The 15,479-nt window shown below is 36.0% G+C and overlaps 1 protein-coding gene across 3 annotated transcripts in view; it reads right to left on the bottom strand.

Moving 5' to 3' along the window:
* Positions 1-15,479, bottom strand: part of CSMD3 (CUB and Sushi multiple domains 3) — a 588,763-nt gene that overhangs the window by 163,266 nt on the left and 410,018 nt on the right. For all 3 annotated transcript variants that reach the window (XM_063173375.1, XM_063173384.1, XM_063173392.1), the window contains 3 exons: positions 14,922-15,113; positions 7,928-8,066; positions 5,710-5,897 (listed from right to left, as the gene is read on the bottom strand). In XM_063173375.1, coding sequence (XP_063029445.1) covers positions 5,710-5,897; positions 7,928-8,066; positions 14,922-15,113 — 519 coding nt within the window. The remainder of the gene's footprint in view (positions 1-5,709; positions 5,898-7,927; positions 8,067-14,921; positions 15,114-15,479) is intronic.

Below are 15,479 nucleotides of genomic sequence, written 5' to 3'. Positions count from 1 at the left end.
TAAATATGTTACAATGTATGAAGCACAAATCAAATGAGGCAAAAGAATTCTTCACATGCAGTGAAAAAAAGACCAAGTAAGAAGGCTGTTTCAGCTAATTTATAAGTGCTCCCAGGAGACAGGAGGGAAAGTTGTTCACCACCGACATCATGTTGCTCCAACTGAGGATCACAAGACATTGATTATCCCTGTAGCCCTTTCCCTTTTTTCCTAACAATATTAGTATCATTAAGTTAAAAACATGTAAAGGCAGTGACAGATATAGCAGAACATCAGAGAAAATGCTGTAATATTACAAAGATGATTTTTCAGTAGAAGTGTTTTAAAAATTATTTTCTGTAATAAGTAGCCAGGATAATTTTTTTATAATTTTTCACTAAAATAATTTTTTTCAGTGGGTAGTTCAGATTTGGGTTACAGTAGCATTAAATTCTTGTCTGTTCATACCAGGTGCCAATTCCTTCTGTACATAATAAAATTTTGCAAGGTGCTTCAAAAAAACCAGCATTTACTTCTCTGATAACATTGTCACACCACTGGATCAAGTAAGGCTCAGAAATACAGGCTGAAAACAGTGACAAATGCTGTTTCAATCTCAAGTGCAACAAGGAAGTCTCTGTTGAATATCATAGTGTAATGATGCCAAAATCCTCCTGAAAACCAGTATCTCAGTGTTTGGAAAATGGGATTGGAAGGCAAGAGAAGCAAGTGCTTTGTCCAGAACATGATGACTTACCACTACATCCCTAAGTTTCAAAGGGAATAAAGCCATAATAAACTTATTGGAGATAATATTACAGACATACCAAACTATAGCAAGCATTCAGTAATCATTCTCCAGAGTACCTAATAGAACTAAAGAGCTTTTCCTCCATTATAATATAGGAATGAAGTGAGGGAGAGAGAATGGCAATAAAACTCAACCACGTGGTTACAGATTAGACCTGGGACATGGGTCAGTCTGAGATTTGGATCTGAAAAATAGGGTCCACCAATGAAGTATAATTTGAGTACCCTTACACTTAAAATATGATTAATGTACATATAGGGCACAACTGCATCAGTTACAATTTGCATGAAAAATTTATGTTCATCAAATCAGAAAATATTAGGTTGAAAGTGATGTAGTACAACTCCCATGCAAATCAGGGCCCATTTGATTATGTTACTTAGGCCTTTATACAGTCCAGTTATGATTTTGAAGGATTCCAATGCCATAATCTAAGGGCAAGCACTTTCAATGTTTGACTATCAGAGTGATTAATTTTTTTATTAATATGCAATTGGAATTTCTGTTATGTCAATTTGTCAGTCTATTAGCTCTCAGCTTATCACTATGAGAACCTGAGAAGACTTTGGCTTTGCCTTTTCAACATGCCCTTGCAACACTCCCTCCTGAGGTAGTTGGAGCAAACCCAGTTGGGAAGCTGATGCCAAATGACCAAATCTGGATCCTACCATATGGTATGGCATCTATATCATATGATGCCATGCCCTGGATATAAATTTTGGGGAAGAAGAAGGAAGGGAGGGACATTTGAAGTTGTGCATTTGTCTTCCCTAGTCATCATTACATGTGACGGAGCCTTGCTTTACTGGAGATGGCTGACCATCTCCCTGCCCATGGGAATGAATTCCTTATTTTACTCTGTATGTATTCATGGCTCTTGTTTTCTATATTAAACTGCCTTTATCTCAACCCATGAGTTTTCTCACTTTTATTATTTCCCCCATCCTGCTGGAAACTGGAGTGGCCATTTTCCTGGAAAAACCCACTTTTGTGATTTTTTTCCTGTCAACTCACATTCCCATGTCTCTGGGACTGAGATTGATATTCTATCTCACTTTCTCATGTTCTCTCCATGTCCAGTTTATCCACTGATTGTCCCTCTCTGTCTTCCCAAGTCTTTACTGCCAATGAGGCAGTGACATTTGATGTGCTCTATAAAAACCTACAGCATGAGGATCATTTACACAGGACTTCTGGATCTTTGGATAACTGTTCAGTATAAAGGTCATCATAAATCACCTGCAGCATAGCTAATTCCTTCAGGTACTGGATACATCTCCTCATGGGGGCCCATTTGCCTGAATGGATTATAACATCATCTTAGAAAGGATAGCTTTTCCTCATGCCTGGAAGGAATCATCCTCAGAGGCCGAGGGCTTGTACCCCATTTGCAATCATTTTGACAATGTCCCCTTCCCTAGAAAGGGATCCCACGTGCTGGACTTTTCCTTCTAATTCCAGCTTACTGACCCTGTTAACCCAGCATTGGCACAGCCAAGGTGTCTGCTCATTGTATGATGACTGACTTGTTTATGACTTCTTCCTCTTACTCCTCCTCTTGTTATGGCCCTTTGGAGTAGCCCTCTTCATCCAGTTCCTCCTCCTTTTCCTTCTTAGGAAGAGTTTCTTTCCTTACCAAACTAGCTGATGTTTGCAATATTTCTGTTTGTGTGTAGGGGTGACTGATACCAGCACAGGCTGTTCCTCTGGTTCAGTTGCAAGGCTTACCATGGAGGAGCCAGAGCTCCCGTTGTTTTGTTGTCAGATCCAGAGGCCTCTTCCGCTTGAGGACAGTCAATTATGTTTAGTAGGGCTTGGTAGGCCTAAGCCAGGTCCCAGCACATTGCAATGATTTATGTCTCTCTGGAATTGCTAGTGTGACAAGATACTTTCCTCAAATATTTTAGTAGTTTTTGGGCATTCTACACTTGTTTGGGGCTGAACTACCAAAACATTGGAGGTGGACAATGTCCTTGGTACTTGCCCACCCTTTCCCAGGCACTCTGTTGTGACGGTGTTCACAGGGGTTTTCAGGTGAGGGAAGAGACAAGAATGTTGACTCCATGTTCAGAAAGCTTGATTTATTATATTATGATCTATATTACCTTGAAAATATACTAAAAATAATAGAAGGAAAAGTTTCATCTCAGAAGGCCAGCTAAGCTAAGAATAGAAAGGAATGAATAATAAAGTTTTGTGTCTCGGACAGAGAGTCCAAGCTAACTGGGCTGAGATTGGCCATTAATTGTAAACATCCAAGATGGGCCAATCACAGATGCACCTGTTGCATTCCACAGCAGCAGATAACCATTGTTTACATTTGTTCCTGAAGCCTCTCAGCTCCTCAGGAAGAAAACTCCTAAGAAAGGATTTTTAATGAAAGGATGTCTGCGACACTCTGTAACTTGTAACGATCCAGCTTCAGGGCAGAACCCTGGGCAGTATCCCTAAATAATTGTTTAACCTCAAGCAAAATCTGAAACACATGCAGGAGACACAGCAATATGAATACACTGGTTTGAACATCTCAAGGATATTCAAAATTCTCAAGAGCTGTTGAAATTGGCCTGGAGGAGAATGAAAAGGTGAAAGTGAAAGAAAAGGTGAAGGAATGTGCTCCTCCTCATCTGCCCCATAGATTGGGTCTCTGATGAGAAAAGGTAAAAGGTGTGATTGTTAGTAGTTTTCAAGAGGTGGTTCCCTAAAACTACATATGTGACAACCATACTGAGCAAAAATACAAGATTAGTCTCACAAAAAGGAAATATTTTATCTTGAACCAGTGTTACGCAGTCCATCAAAATTATATCCTTAATCCACGCCCCAGAGGTAACAAAAGAAGAACACAGAGAGAAAGTAATACATAACCCAATTCTCAGAACAAGCACAACAACTCTGACTCCAAATAAATCAACATTGTGATTTTGATAGACCAGTGACTATTGAATTATCATAATGGATGACTAAAACAAATTTTCTTAAACACACTCTGGTCAGACCTGCAGTCAGCCTGCCAAAAAGGACTGTTGAGTTTTAGCCCATTCAGCAACTAAGGACCATGAAGCTACTCATTTAGTGGGATCCACAGTGGTATGGAGAGAGAACTGGAAAGATTAAATTGAGATGATTTGTAGACTGAAATAAGAATGGTTTAATAGTTTAAATAAAATGTAATAATGATAGCAATAATAGAAACAATAATAAATTATAATGGAAGGAAAATTTAAACAAAGAGACAGACATAAAACCTCAGAAAAACAAGTAGTGTAAATGCAAAACAATTGCCTATGACCAACTGACTGATGCCCATTCAGCACCTAAGTAGGCTATCTCAGGCCAGAATATCATGTTGGAAAGGTGGGGCCAGGTGCTGTGGCTGTGTTCCCTCCCAGCTTCTTCTGCTTCCCCAGACCCCTCACCAGAAAAGAAGCATGAGAAGATACTGTCTCCCTAATAAATATCTTTGACACTTAGATTGGTGGAAAGGAGAAGCACTTTGATTCCACGACACAAGACTTCATTCAACAGTACAGAAGAAAAATACTGGACTCTTTAAAAATAATTTATTTTCTTGTTCTTCAGAAGTTCTGTGATCTTGCTATAGCACTTCTATCTGCATTTATTATTTTTCAATTTAGTAGAAGAAATACATGTAAGTGAACTGAAACATCCTACATCTGGCTTACCATCAATATGATTGAGACCTACTTTTAACTTTTCAGGACTAGCTCATACTGTGGAGACAACTTTCTTGTCATCTCTAGGATCCAGTGACTGAAGGAAAGGAGAAGGAGGCTTCATGGGCTTTATGAAGCACTAAATACATTATTCTTTCCCTTCTATACCTTTGAAATTACTAACTGCTCTCAGAATAAATGGAGAAGAAAATAAGACCAAGGAGATCTATATCACCCCTATTTTCTTTCTGATTGTCTTTACAGAATATTTTCATGTTCATTTAATAGCAAATATTTCTGTTTCTCAAGCCATGCAGAGGCAGTTATGAAAGTTCATATTGGTTATATATTTTGCAAGTCTACATTTTCTTGTTTACTGTGCTATGACCTCACGCAGATCTGAGACAGGTGGACAGCTCTACTATGGTCTATCATATAAAGGTCAAGCCAAAATAGTGTTTTATTTTCAATACTGGACTCTTAGATTCTAGCATGTCATTTCATCTGACAGGACCTTAAATGCACCTAAATCAACATGACCTTCTATGTAAAATAAAAAAAAAAATAATTAAATTCTACATTATATATATATATGTATATGTTGTTAAGTTATGCCACTGCAACATTCTTTTTTGAAATCTGTATACTGCTGTTTCCTATTTTTTCATAGAATCACAGACTCATAGAGTAATTTATGTTGCAAGGGTCCTTAAAGATCATCTAGGTCCAAACACTCCTGCCATGAGCAAGGAAGACCAGGTTGTTCAGAGCTTCCACTAGACCAGGTTGCTCAGAGCTGCATCCATCCTGGTTTTTAAAACCTCCAGGGACTGGGAGTCCACAATCTCTCTGGGCAACTTCTTCCAGTGCCTCACCACCCTCACAATAAGGAATTTCTTCTTAATATCTAATCTAAATCTGCCCTTCTTCAGCTTAAGGCTATTCCTCCTTGTCCTATCACTACATGCCCTCATGAAAAGTGCCTGCCCAGCCTTCTTGTAAGCCTGCTTCAAACACTGAAAGGAATCATGCATTCAACATCACAGGTAAATGAAGTCATACCAGAAACTGTATTTTAACTTAGCAATCTTATAACATTGTGCTTGTATGAATAGAGTATTCACATGATCATATTCTCAGGCAAAACAAAAACATTACCAGGCAGAAAATTATGAGAATTTAAACCAAAATTTGCACTCATGCAGTGAATGGTGTAAATATAGAGAAAAAAAATTTATTTACCTTTGTATTCCAGATGGAATCCAGTAAAACTAACAGATCCATCACTCCGAAATGCCAGATGCATGGTATTTGAACTGCTCTCTATCCTCTCTGGCAGTTTGCTGTCTTGAAAGCTCCCAATCAGTGGGCTGTTACTGTCTGGCCCATCATAGATATAAAGAAAATCATAATTTGGTTCTATACTGAAGCTAGAAAACAAAAAAGAGAAATATCAGATGGAATATGCTTTGCCTAACATTTTCACTCTTATTAGCTTAAATTTGAAATTTACTATCACTGTCTTAATAAAAGGAAAAAAAAATTCCCTCCACTGTCAGAAAAAAATTGTAACTTTTTAATAATTTCCTCCTTGCCAGAAAAAAGGAAAGCTTGTTAAATAGATAAAAAATAATAACATATTTTTAAGATTTAGAAAAATAAACAACCTAGATCTATTGGAACCCTTGGCAGAAATGCTTTATGATACAATGCACTCAGCTTTCAGCCAGGTTAAACACTTTCAGACAGCCAGAGGATGATCTTCCCATATCTCTTAGAGCAAGAAGCATTTTGTCTATGATCAGTTTAGATAAAAAAGATCAAGTATTGAAGCTTCCCATTTTCTTCTGAACTACATTATTAACTACATTTGATAACTTAGTTAGTTAAATTCAAACTTAATTTTAGTTAAGGGCAGAGAGTTAACTAATTTTACTTATAAGATTGTCCCAGTAGAAAAAGTAAGTTTTCTAAAAAGGTAATTAGTAAGAGAATGAAAATCCAAACTAGGTCTCAACTTGACAGTAGGCCCTCACTGAAATAAATGTAGGCATTGAAGACCTGATAGAGCTCCCCTACTAACTTTAAGATTATTTAAAATATATTTCCATATAAAAGAAATGTGAAAGTAAAAAGTCAACAGCTTTGATTATTTAAGTGCCATAGTTAATCTTGAATTTAAAAGGATTAGCTGGAGTAAGTTCCACTCAAAAGACCATTTAACAGACTTAGTGGAGTATGCAGTGTTTCTCACTCTAGGTCAGTCTGTGTGTCACAAATGAGGCAATAAAAGATGCAATCTTCTTTGACCAAGATTAAGCTTCTGAATTTCTATCAAAGATTCATAGCAACAGACTATATATTGAGATTTTTTTTTAACTTGGTATTTGGGATCTACAAACTGTTCATAGTATCTGGATTCACACTGCAAAACATTTTTTTATTCTAAGATGGAGGATCTCATATCTAAATGTAGAATATAAAAAGCAGAATACTCTTAAATATATTGAGCTCATGATATTAGGCCAAACCAACAAAGTGCTAGTACACAATAGAAAGTTTCCTACCAACTTACAACTTTCTGAAATCACCGACAAAATAATTATACTGTTAATTGAGTATAGATTTTAGGATGGATTTACAAAAACACATACTATGTTATTGACCACCAAGAACAGACTATATGAGCTACCTGTTTAAAGAAGTCATCACATTAACTCTGGTCAGAACAATATAGACACTAATATAGAACACCTGGCATAAGAAGAACTTAAATTTGATGGGACATCATAAGTATCATTTTTACCTTTTCTGTGACATATTTCCTAGTTAGGATGCATAATTTTCACACATAATAGATATATTAATTTACATCATGTGTTACAAACAATGCAGACAGCAGAAGTTCCTTTGTGAATTCTATTAAACTCAACTTAGTCTTCTATTGTGATAAAAGGCTAGAACAATTCTATTTAATAGCCAGAACATCAGGAAGTATCTTGAGTGTCCTGAAATTATATGGACTAATAAAACTAAATTTAAAGACTACTTTTGAAATTTTGCCTAAATAGCAGGTGTCACATACAAGCAGATGAATCAATAGTTTTCATCATTAAAGACCATCCTGGTTTGAAGATGTTTCAGTGAGTTACTCCATGCCACCTTCTCAGGAACTGAATCTCAGTTAAATTAAGCACCATCTACCTCAACATTAGTCAGTGTAAACAGAATGCTTTTAAGGAAACAGCAATGAGTTTCCAAGCTCCACCTGTATGTGTATTGATGACTCTGACATAGTTATTGTAACTTTTAACAAAGATAATAATTACTAATCCCTTTGATAATTATATTAAGTACACATACACTACCCTACAGAAATCTGAAAAATAATAAAGTTATAATAATGATGCCAATAATAAAGTTATAAACATGACTTTAAAATTTTTAAGTAGCAGCTTACCTGATGAATGCTAATGATATAACATAATCACTATTAACATTGATAGTCCAGTCACAATCTCTGCTGTGGGGATACGGATGAGGGAAGTTTGGTGAAAGTATAAAACCTGATGAGCCAGTCAGGTTTCCTCCACAGGGAGCTGTGAATAAAAATAGACTGAACTTGAGGAAAGAAGGTAAGAGACAAAGAAGCAAGTAGCAGCAATCTGTTCACTGACATTTAGTGTCCTCCAAAAGTTAAACAAGTGAGGTATTTACAAAGCTTTAATAGAAACAAACAAAAAACATATTCACATTTTGCCTTAGACAAATACTAATACTACTATGTGAAACTCTTGCTTTTGAAATCTGTCCTTTTGCTTGCTTAGCATCATTTCAAGGTTTTTCTGAATATATTGTGAACTTGAAAAATGCTCTGGCAACACACATAAAAAGACTTGACTGGATAAGTTTTCCTCTTTCTACTTCTTGTTAAAGACATTCTAAAAGAACCTTCTTAGGCTATGAAACATGATACTTACATTGATAATGCAATTATCTGCCTTTTCACCAGATAACAGTGATTAGTTCAGATCAAGATGGATATAATATAAATTAAACGTTAAAAAATATTCAAGTAATTGCACTTTTCAAACTCTGAGTTAAATAAAATAGCATTAAGTACAATCAGAGTAAAACAACCACATTTTTCTGTGATTTTGAGGTTTCCAAATGTTGTGGGATTTCAGTCCAGCAAAATAAATAGTAAGAAAAGAAGGAACATTTAATGAAATTTTGCTCTTCACTATTCCTTATCTGAGACTTCATGTGGCACCAGAGAATAATTAGGTTTTCTAAAGATCTTCTTTGAAAGAACTTCTTATAATATTATTCAAAAGATCCCAGATAAGATTTATATTTTTGAGTTTTAATTCTGCTAAATGATCATCTTGGCCTAGGAAGGTAATGGATTACTCAGGTCTTTTGTAACAGAGATTCTGTGAGCTCGAAGGCTATTTAAATCTCTTATAAAATCATATAGATGATTGAGTGCAACCAAAAACTTAACACTGCCAAGTCCATCACCAAACCATGTCCCTAAGTGCCACATCTACATGTGTTTTAAATACCTCCAGGGTCGGGGACTAAGCCACTTCCCTGGTCAGCCTGTACCAATGCTTGGTAACCCTACTGGTGATGAAGAAATCTGTCCTTACAGCCAATCTAAACCTCCCATTGTGCAAATTGAGGACACTTCCTCTCATCCTGTCATTTGTTACTTGGGTAAAGAAATGAACAACACCCTCAGTACAACTTCATTTCAGGTGCTTGTAGGAAGCAAGAATGTTTTCCCTGAGCCTCCTTTCCTCTAAGCTATACATTGTCAGCTTCCTCAGGGGATCTTCATAATGCTGTTATCTGGACCCTTCACCAGCTTTGTTGCCCTTCTCTGGACTCACTCTATTACCTCAGTATCACCAGCACCGAGTACAGGAGGATGATTGCTGCCCTGATCATGCTGGCCATACCTTGCTGATACGAGCCAGGATACCACTGGATTTCTTGTGGGCCTCTGGACACACACTGGCTCATGTTTGGCCACCTGTCAACCAATGCTCCCAGGTCCTTTTCCAATGGGCACCTTCCCAGCCATTCATCCCCCAAGCCTGGAGTGCTCCATGGTGTAGTGCAGGACTCATCACTTCACCTTATTGAACCTTGTAGCAGTGGTCTTGGCCCACTGATCTAGCCTCACCAAATCCTGCTGCAGAGCCTTCCTACCCTCCAGCAGATCAACACTCCAGCACAACTTAGTGATGCCAGAAAACTGAGAGTGTGCTCAGTGGCCTCATCCAGATCATCAATAAAGAGATTAAACAGGACTGGCCCCAGTACTGAGACCTGGGGAACACCACAGGTGACTGGCCACCAGCTGGATGTCACTCCACCCACCCTGACTCTCTGGGCCCAGCCATCCAGTCTGTAGCTACCCAGTGAAGAGTCCAGTGAACCTGTCCAATGAACAGTCAGTTTCTCCATGAGAATGATGCTGGAAATAGTGTCAAACACTTAACCGAATGCTGGATAGTTAACACACCCTGAGCAGGTGTCCTTGCCATATAAGGAGATCAGGATGCTCATTCAGAACCTGCCTTTCATAAACCAATGTTGTCTGGGCCTGATCATCTGGTTGTTCTATATATGCCGTGTGATTGCACTCAAGAGGATTTGTACAGATAGAGATGATATGTAAAGGTATAATTAAACCTTCTGGGAAATATACAGAGTATTTCCTAATACCATGAGAAATACTGCTTCCAGCTCTGGAGCATTCAACACAAGAAAGACATCGACCCTTTGGAGAGAGTCCAGAGGAGGGATGATCAGGGAGATGGAACACCTCTCCTACAAAAACAACCTGTGAGAGTTGGGATTGCTCTGCCTGGAGAAGACAAGGCTCCAGGAGAACTTATGGTGCCTTTCAGTGCCTAAAGACGGCCTACAAGAGAGCTGGAGTGGGATTTTTCACAAGGCCGTTCAGTAGCAGGACAAGGGGAAAGTGTTTTAAACTTAAAAGTAGTTTTGGATCAGGTTTTAGGAGGAAATTCTTTACTGGAAGCATGGTGAGACTTGTAGCAGGTTGTCCATGGAATTTTTGGATGCCTATCCCTGGAACTCTTCAAGATAAGGCTGGATGGGGCTTTGAGTAATTTGGTCTAAGAGAAAGTGTCCCTGACACAGCAGGAGAGTGGGAATTACGCAATTTAACCCAAACCACTCTGTGAATCTATGATTCTAATAATTAAATCACAGGTCATTTATGAATTCAAGTAAAGCAAGTAGAATACTTAGGGAGATTAACATATCCACAGTCACAGTACATATGAGTATATTCTTTCTACATATTATCCATCTGTTTACATTAAAAGGGAGTAAAGAATAGTAAAATTAACTCAAAACAAAACAAAACACCAAAAATTTAGAATCTTTGTTGACATTTTTGTATTAAAATTGGTGATGAATCCTAAAATCATCATTTTGTATAAAAACAGAAGTGGAAACAACAGACACTAGGATGACTTTAAGAACACAATAATATCATAAATTAATAGTAGTGGCAAATGCATAAAATATATATTCCAGACCTAGCATCATTTTTTAAATTTTTTTGACAACTGCTGAATACAATTTTTATCACAATAACATTTTCCCAGATGTTTCAGTTGATAGGTCAAGTTCCATTAGCTACAAGGGAACAGATGGGAGAAATTTCATTTAGTGTGAAATGTTTACTTATTTTTACAATAAGGATAATAAGTGCAAATTTTCTATCCTCAAAAAATTAAAATTTGTATTGTTTCTAATTAAAAGCATATGTCATTGAATGTTCCTTTGTCACAATTTCAAACTGAGTAAAATTAAATTGTTATAAAACAACACATATTCATTAATTGTAAAACAGTTCAGTTAAAAACCCTTTAACTTTCTGTAACCTTGTTGAAGTAAAAGTTCCTGTAAAAAAGGAACTTTGAGGTTGTATGGAATGTAAAGGCTGCTCGTGAGCTGGAACTAATGTTCTCCAGTATAATCCTGTACATTCCTCTTTTTCGTGTACTTTAATGGTTTATGTTGCACTCTCTGCATTTCCTAGAAATGAAAATGTGAAGAATACCAAAGAGGATATTTAGGTTATTCACTGTAACCAGGCTTCACTGAAATGATCACTAAACTGTATGAGTCTGATGACATTTTTGAAGTATTCTGAATTGGCATATACTGATACAAGGAAGTTAAATGCTATGTCCTTGTTCCAGACTAAATTCTGCCAATGTCTGCATTCATGCTACTTTCCTGAGCTCTTGATTCAGTTTAGTCCCCTGTTAGTTCATTGATAGAATATTTCCATATGAGTAACTTCTTTCTTATATACCTATTCTTTCTTTACACACATCAGCAGTTACCTTTGCTGTTTACAGTGTTTCCATTTAATTATTCCTAAAGTCTGTTGATAATCAAAAAGAGAATAAATGGAAAGTACACTAAGCTAGACAGATAGACACAATATATTTTATTTCAAGTCATGCCATTAACCGCAGTAAAAGATAATAATAAAAACCATAATCTTCAACTTTGCAAAGTATCTCCCAGATAAAATTTTATTCCGATAGAATGGTTTCAGATTATTTTAATTGTCAGTTCATAAGATAGTAAGTTGAGAATGTTAACATAATCTAGTGAAAAATGTTATTAGATTATGTTTCCCTTTCCAGTTTACTATCTTCTCTAAACTTAGTCACAGACTTTTGTTTCTGTGCATTTTAATTAAATTCTTATGTGTTTCAGAATCCATAATTTTCTGAATTTAAAGTGTAGAAAATTATTATTGCCATAACCTTATTTTTAACTGAGGACAGACCAGCTCTGAAAACAAAGTTTAAAGAAAACCTTTTACAGCATTGGACATAAGAGGTGAGTATGAGCAAATATAACAGCTCATCTAGAAAGAAAGGCAAATGTCAAAACACTATGAAAAATATACAATTTTATATGTGCTATGCAGTAAAAACTAGATGTAGATTATGTGAGCCTGTCTTTATAAACCCCTGCATAGACACAGTGGTAAGCAAGCACTGAGCCTTACTGTCTCTGCGATGATCTCAGCATTCATTATTTCTATACAAGGAAATATAGGTTGGGGTGGTTTTTATTTACCATTTATTTTCTCTAGGAGGCAACAAAATCTTATTCCACAGCTTTCTGGCTTTTATTTATTTATTTAGTTACTTCTTAAGAAATGAAACAGAATGTATGGCTTCATTTACTTTTTCTTTCCTTTTAAAAAAAAAATCCCAACATATTAAATAAAGAATCATTGCATTATTTGATTTTGAATGGAAAGTACCATTGGAATTAAGTTTTTACAATAAAACCTTTTTATAGATATTTATATGAAAAACAAGACCTTGTCTGCAACAAAACAATAGAAACAAACAAAATTGAGCCACAAGGAAAAAATATTGACCTATGAATTTCTGAAGAAAGTCTGAAACCTTGGGAGACAGTTTATAGTACCCCTAAATGCACAGTTAACCTGAATCCTAAAATCTGTTTTTGCATAACAGAATTTTTAATGTAATCTCTGAGAAAAATAAGCAAAGTCAGTCACTAAAGATTCTGGTATATATGCAGAATTGGATCCAGAAAACTTTGAAATGGAAAACATGGAGCTATTTTTTGCAGCACAGACACAAACAAAAGGACTGTCTTTTGGCAGAAACCTGCTCTCAAATTTATAGTTTCTCAGAATACCTTCAGTGTAGAAGAATTTTTAATTACTATCTTTCATTCAAATACATGAATCATTATTTAACTCTTTGTTATTGTCCCATTGCTAGTACCTTTGAAAGGAAGATGTTCTTAAAATTTTGTGAGGCAAGACTAAGGGAATTAAAAAAAACAAGGCCCTCCCACAGGTAAGAACAGTTAAAACCAACATTTCCCTCATTTTGAGCATTAATAATTAAGAGGTCTGAAAAGACACTTTGGTGTGTAAAGAACCAGTAAAATAGATCTAGAACATGGTACAACTATACACCTTCAGAATTATTCCTGCCTCTTATTCTTTCATCAAAATTATGGGGTTTTTTTAACTTTGATAAATGATGATGATGTTGAAGTTATGTGTGGGGTAAGTGTTGCACAGTTTGGATTTACAGGGATGGAAGCAACATTAATGAATATAGTACAAGTTATGAGAAAAAAAAATCAATGAACTTCAGGGAGTACTGATCTACAACACAGTTTTGAAATCACTTAGCTCCAAGACAAGGTCTGCACGCTCTAGTCTATTAGCAGTTCATATTCTCCAAGAATGTATCAGTATAGGAAATCAATGGAGAATAACTCCATGCTTGACATTTGGACAAATAAATCATCATATTAAGCATTCTTGCTGCTCTGTGTACAGTAGGTGTTTTGCATGAAGTGTGGAACTTACCAGTATTAATTAAATGGATGCTTGCAGCTAAAATCAAGTGTATGCATATTTAATATGTGCTACAGACAGAATGTCAGTTGAGCACCTACACCTACATTTAATCTATTTTGTAATATCATCAACTCAATATTGATAGTGATTAAAACTGTTAGTATTGCTTTATAATAGGGTAATTATTTTTCAGTTGAGATATATATTTTAAAAACAGCAATATCAAATAAGGCCAACATGAGAGAAAAATATTTTAACTTTAGGGCCCAGAGCCCTAGAATTCCTTTTGCTTGTTCACTTAGATATTTACGGATGTTCAGTCACCATTACTATAAAATGCATATTTTCACATCTAAGAATTATAAGAGATGAGCAATAAAATGTTTCTTTACTGCAGTCTTCCAGAAAATAGTCTAGACAGTTCTTGTCTTCAAGCCCATAAGCTCACATGACTCCGGAAGGCATAGTAAGGAGAGTAAGAACAGAGAAAATAATACTTTAACACCTTAAGTAGAATAGCCAAAACACAAAGTCAGTACTGTAGTGTTTGCAAACACCTGTCTGCAGTTCTGCATGAACAAGGTAGACAGTGTGCATACAGAGGATATGCAGATAGAATGCAGATTTCATTTGTAACAGCTAAGGTCAAGATAAGTTTGTTAAATGAAGGAGAGTGTTTGAAAGCTTTGCAGAGCTCCTTGCAGTTGTAATCTCTGGCGAATTCCTCCCCGCAATGTTTGTCCAAGAACACACTACCAAGGATAATAGTCACTGACAATGACTGGTTTTCTCTGTCCCAGATCATCAAATTATAAATGAGATGGCCCTGAGAGGGAGAGCATGAGAACTATTATACTAACAACTGCAGAGGAAAGGTTTTGGTTATGACTATCAGAGGTTGATGTAAAATCATTTTTAAGATGTACAATACGTGCATTTTATTTAAACAAGTTCCTAGAACAGTGTAATTCATTACATAACGATTTCTATTTTTAAGAAAACATTATTTAATTTTTTTTCTGCATACCTATACAGACTGGTGGGTTTGGCTGCCAGAAGTACCGGTTTTCTACCTGGATGCAGGTTATTTTCTCATCTCCTTGAAGTTCATAGCCAGGGTCACACTGAAAAATTACAGTGTCTCCAGGTTCTCTTCCATCACCATTTCTAGTTCCATTCATGGGGACACCAGGATCACGACAGGCAGTTGCTACAGAACCTACCAATATAGTGAAAAAATATAAATACATTTTTGAAAAAAAAAATAAAATTCCATTTTGTAACATTTTTCTAATCAGGAAGTTCAGTAAATTCAAAATTTTCTTAATCACCTAAAGTTGCTGAGAAATCATCAAAAAATCTACTGCTTTTATACTATTAATTCTTTCCATCTCCTTTAGTTATTAAAAGTGCCTAATTTTTCTTTTAGTTATTTTTTAATTCTGTGAAGCACTGCAGCATGCAGAAAGGAAAGGAGGAGATTTCCTATTACTCTGGACATTTAGTACTTTTAACTTAGAGCAATTTTTAATATGAATAGAATTAAAAGCAGATTAAGGACTTCAGGTTTTCCAATTAAGGTATG

The sequence above is a fragment of the Melospiza melodia genome, chromosome 1 (assembly GCF_035770615.1).
Source record: "Melospiza melodia melodia isolate bMelMel2 chromosome 1, bMelMel2.pri, whole genome shotgun sequence".
NCBI lineage: Eukaryota > Metazoa > Chordata > Aves > Passeriformes > Passerellidae > Melospiza > Melospiza melodia.
This window is presented reverse-complemented; position numbering and strand designations above follow the sequence as displayed.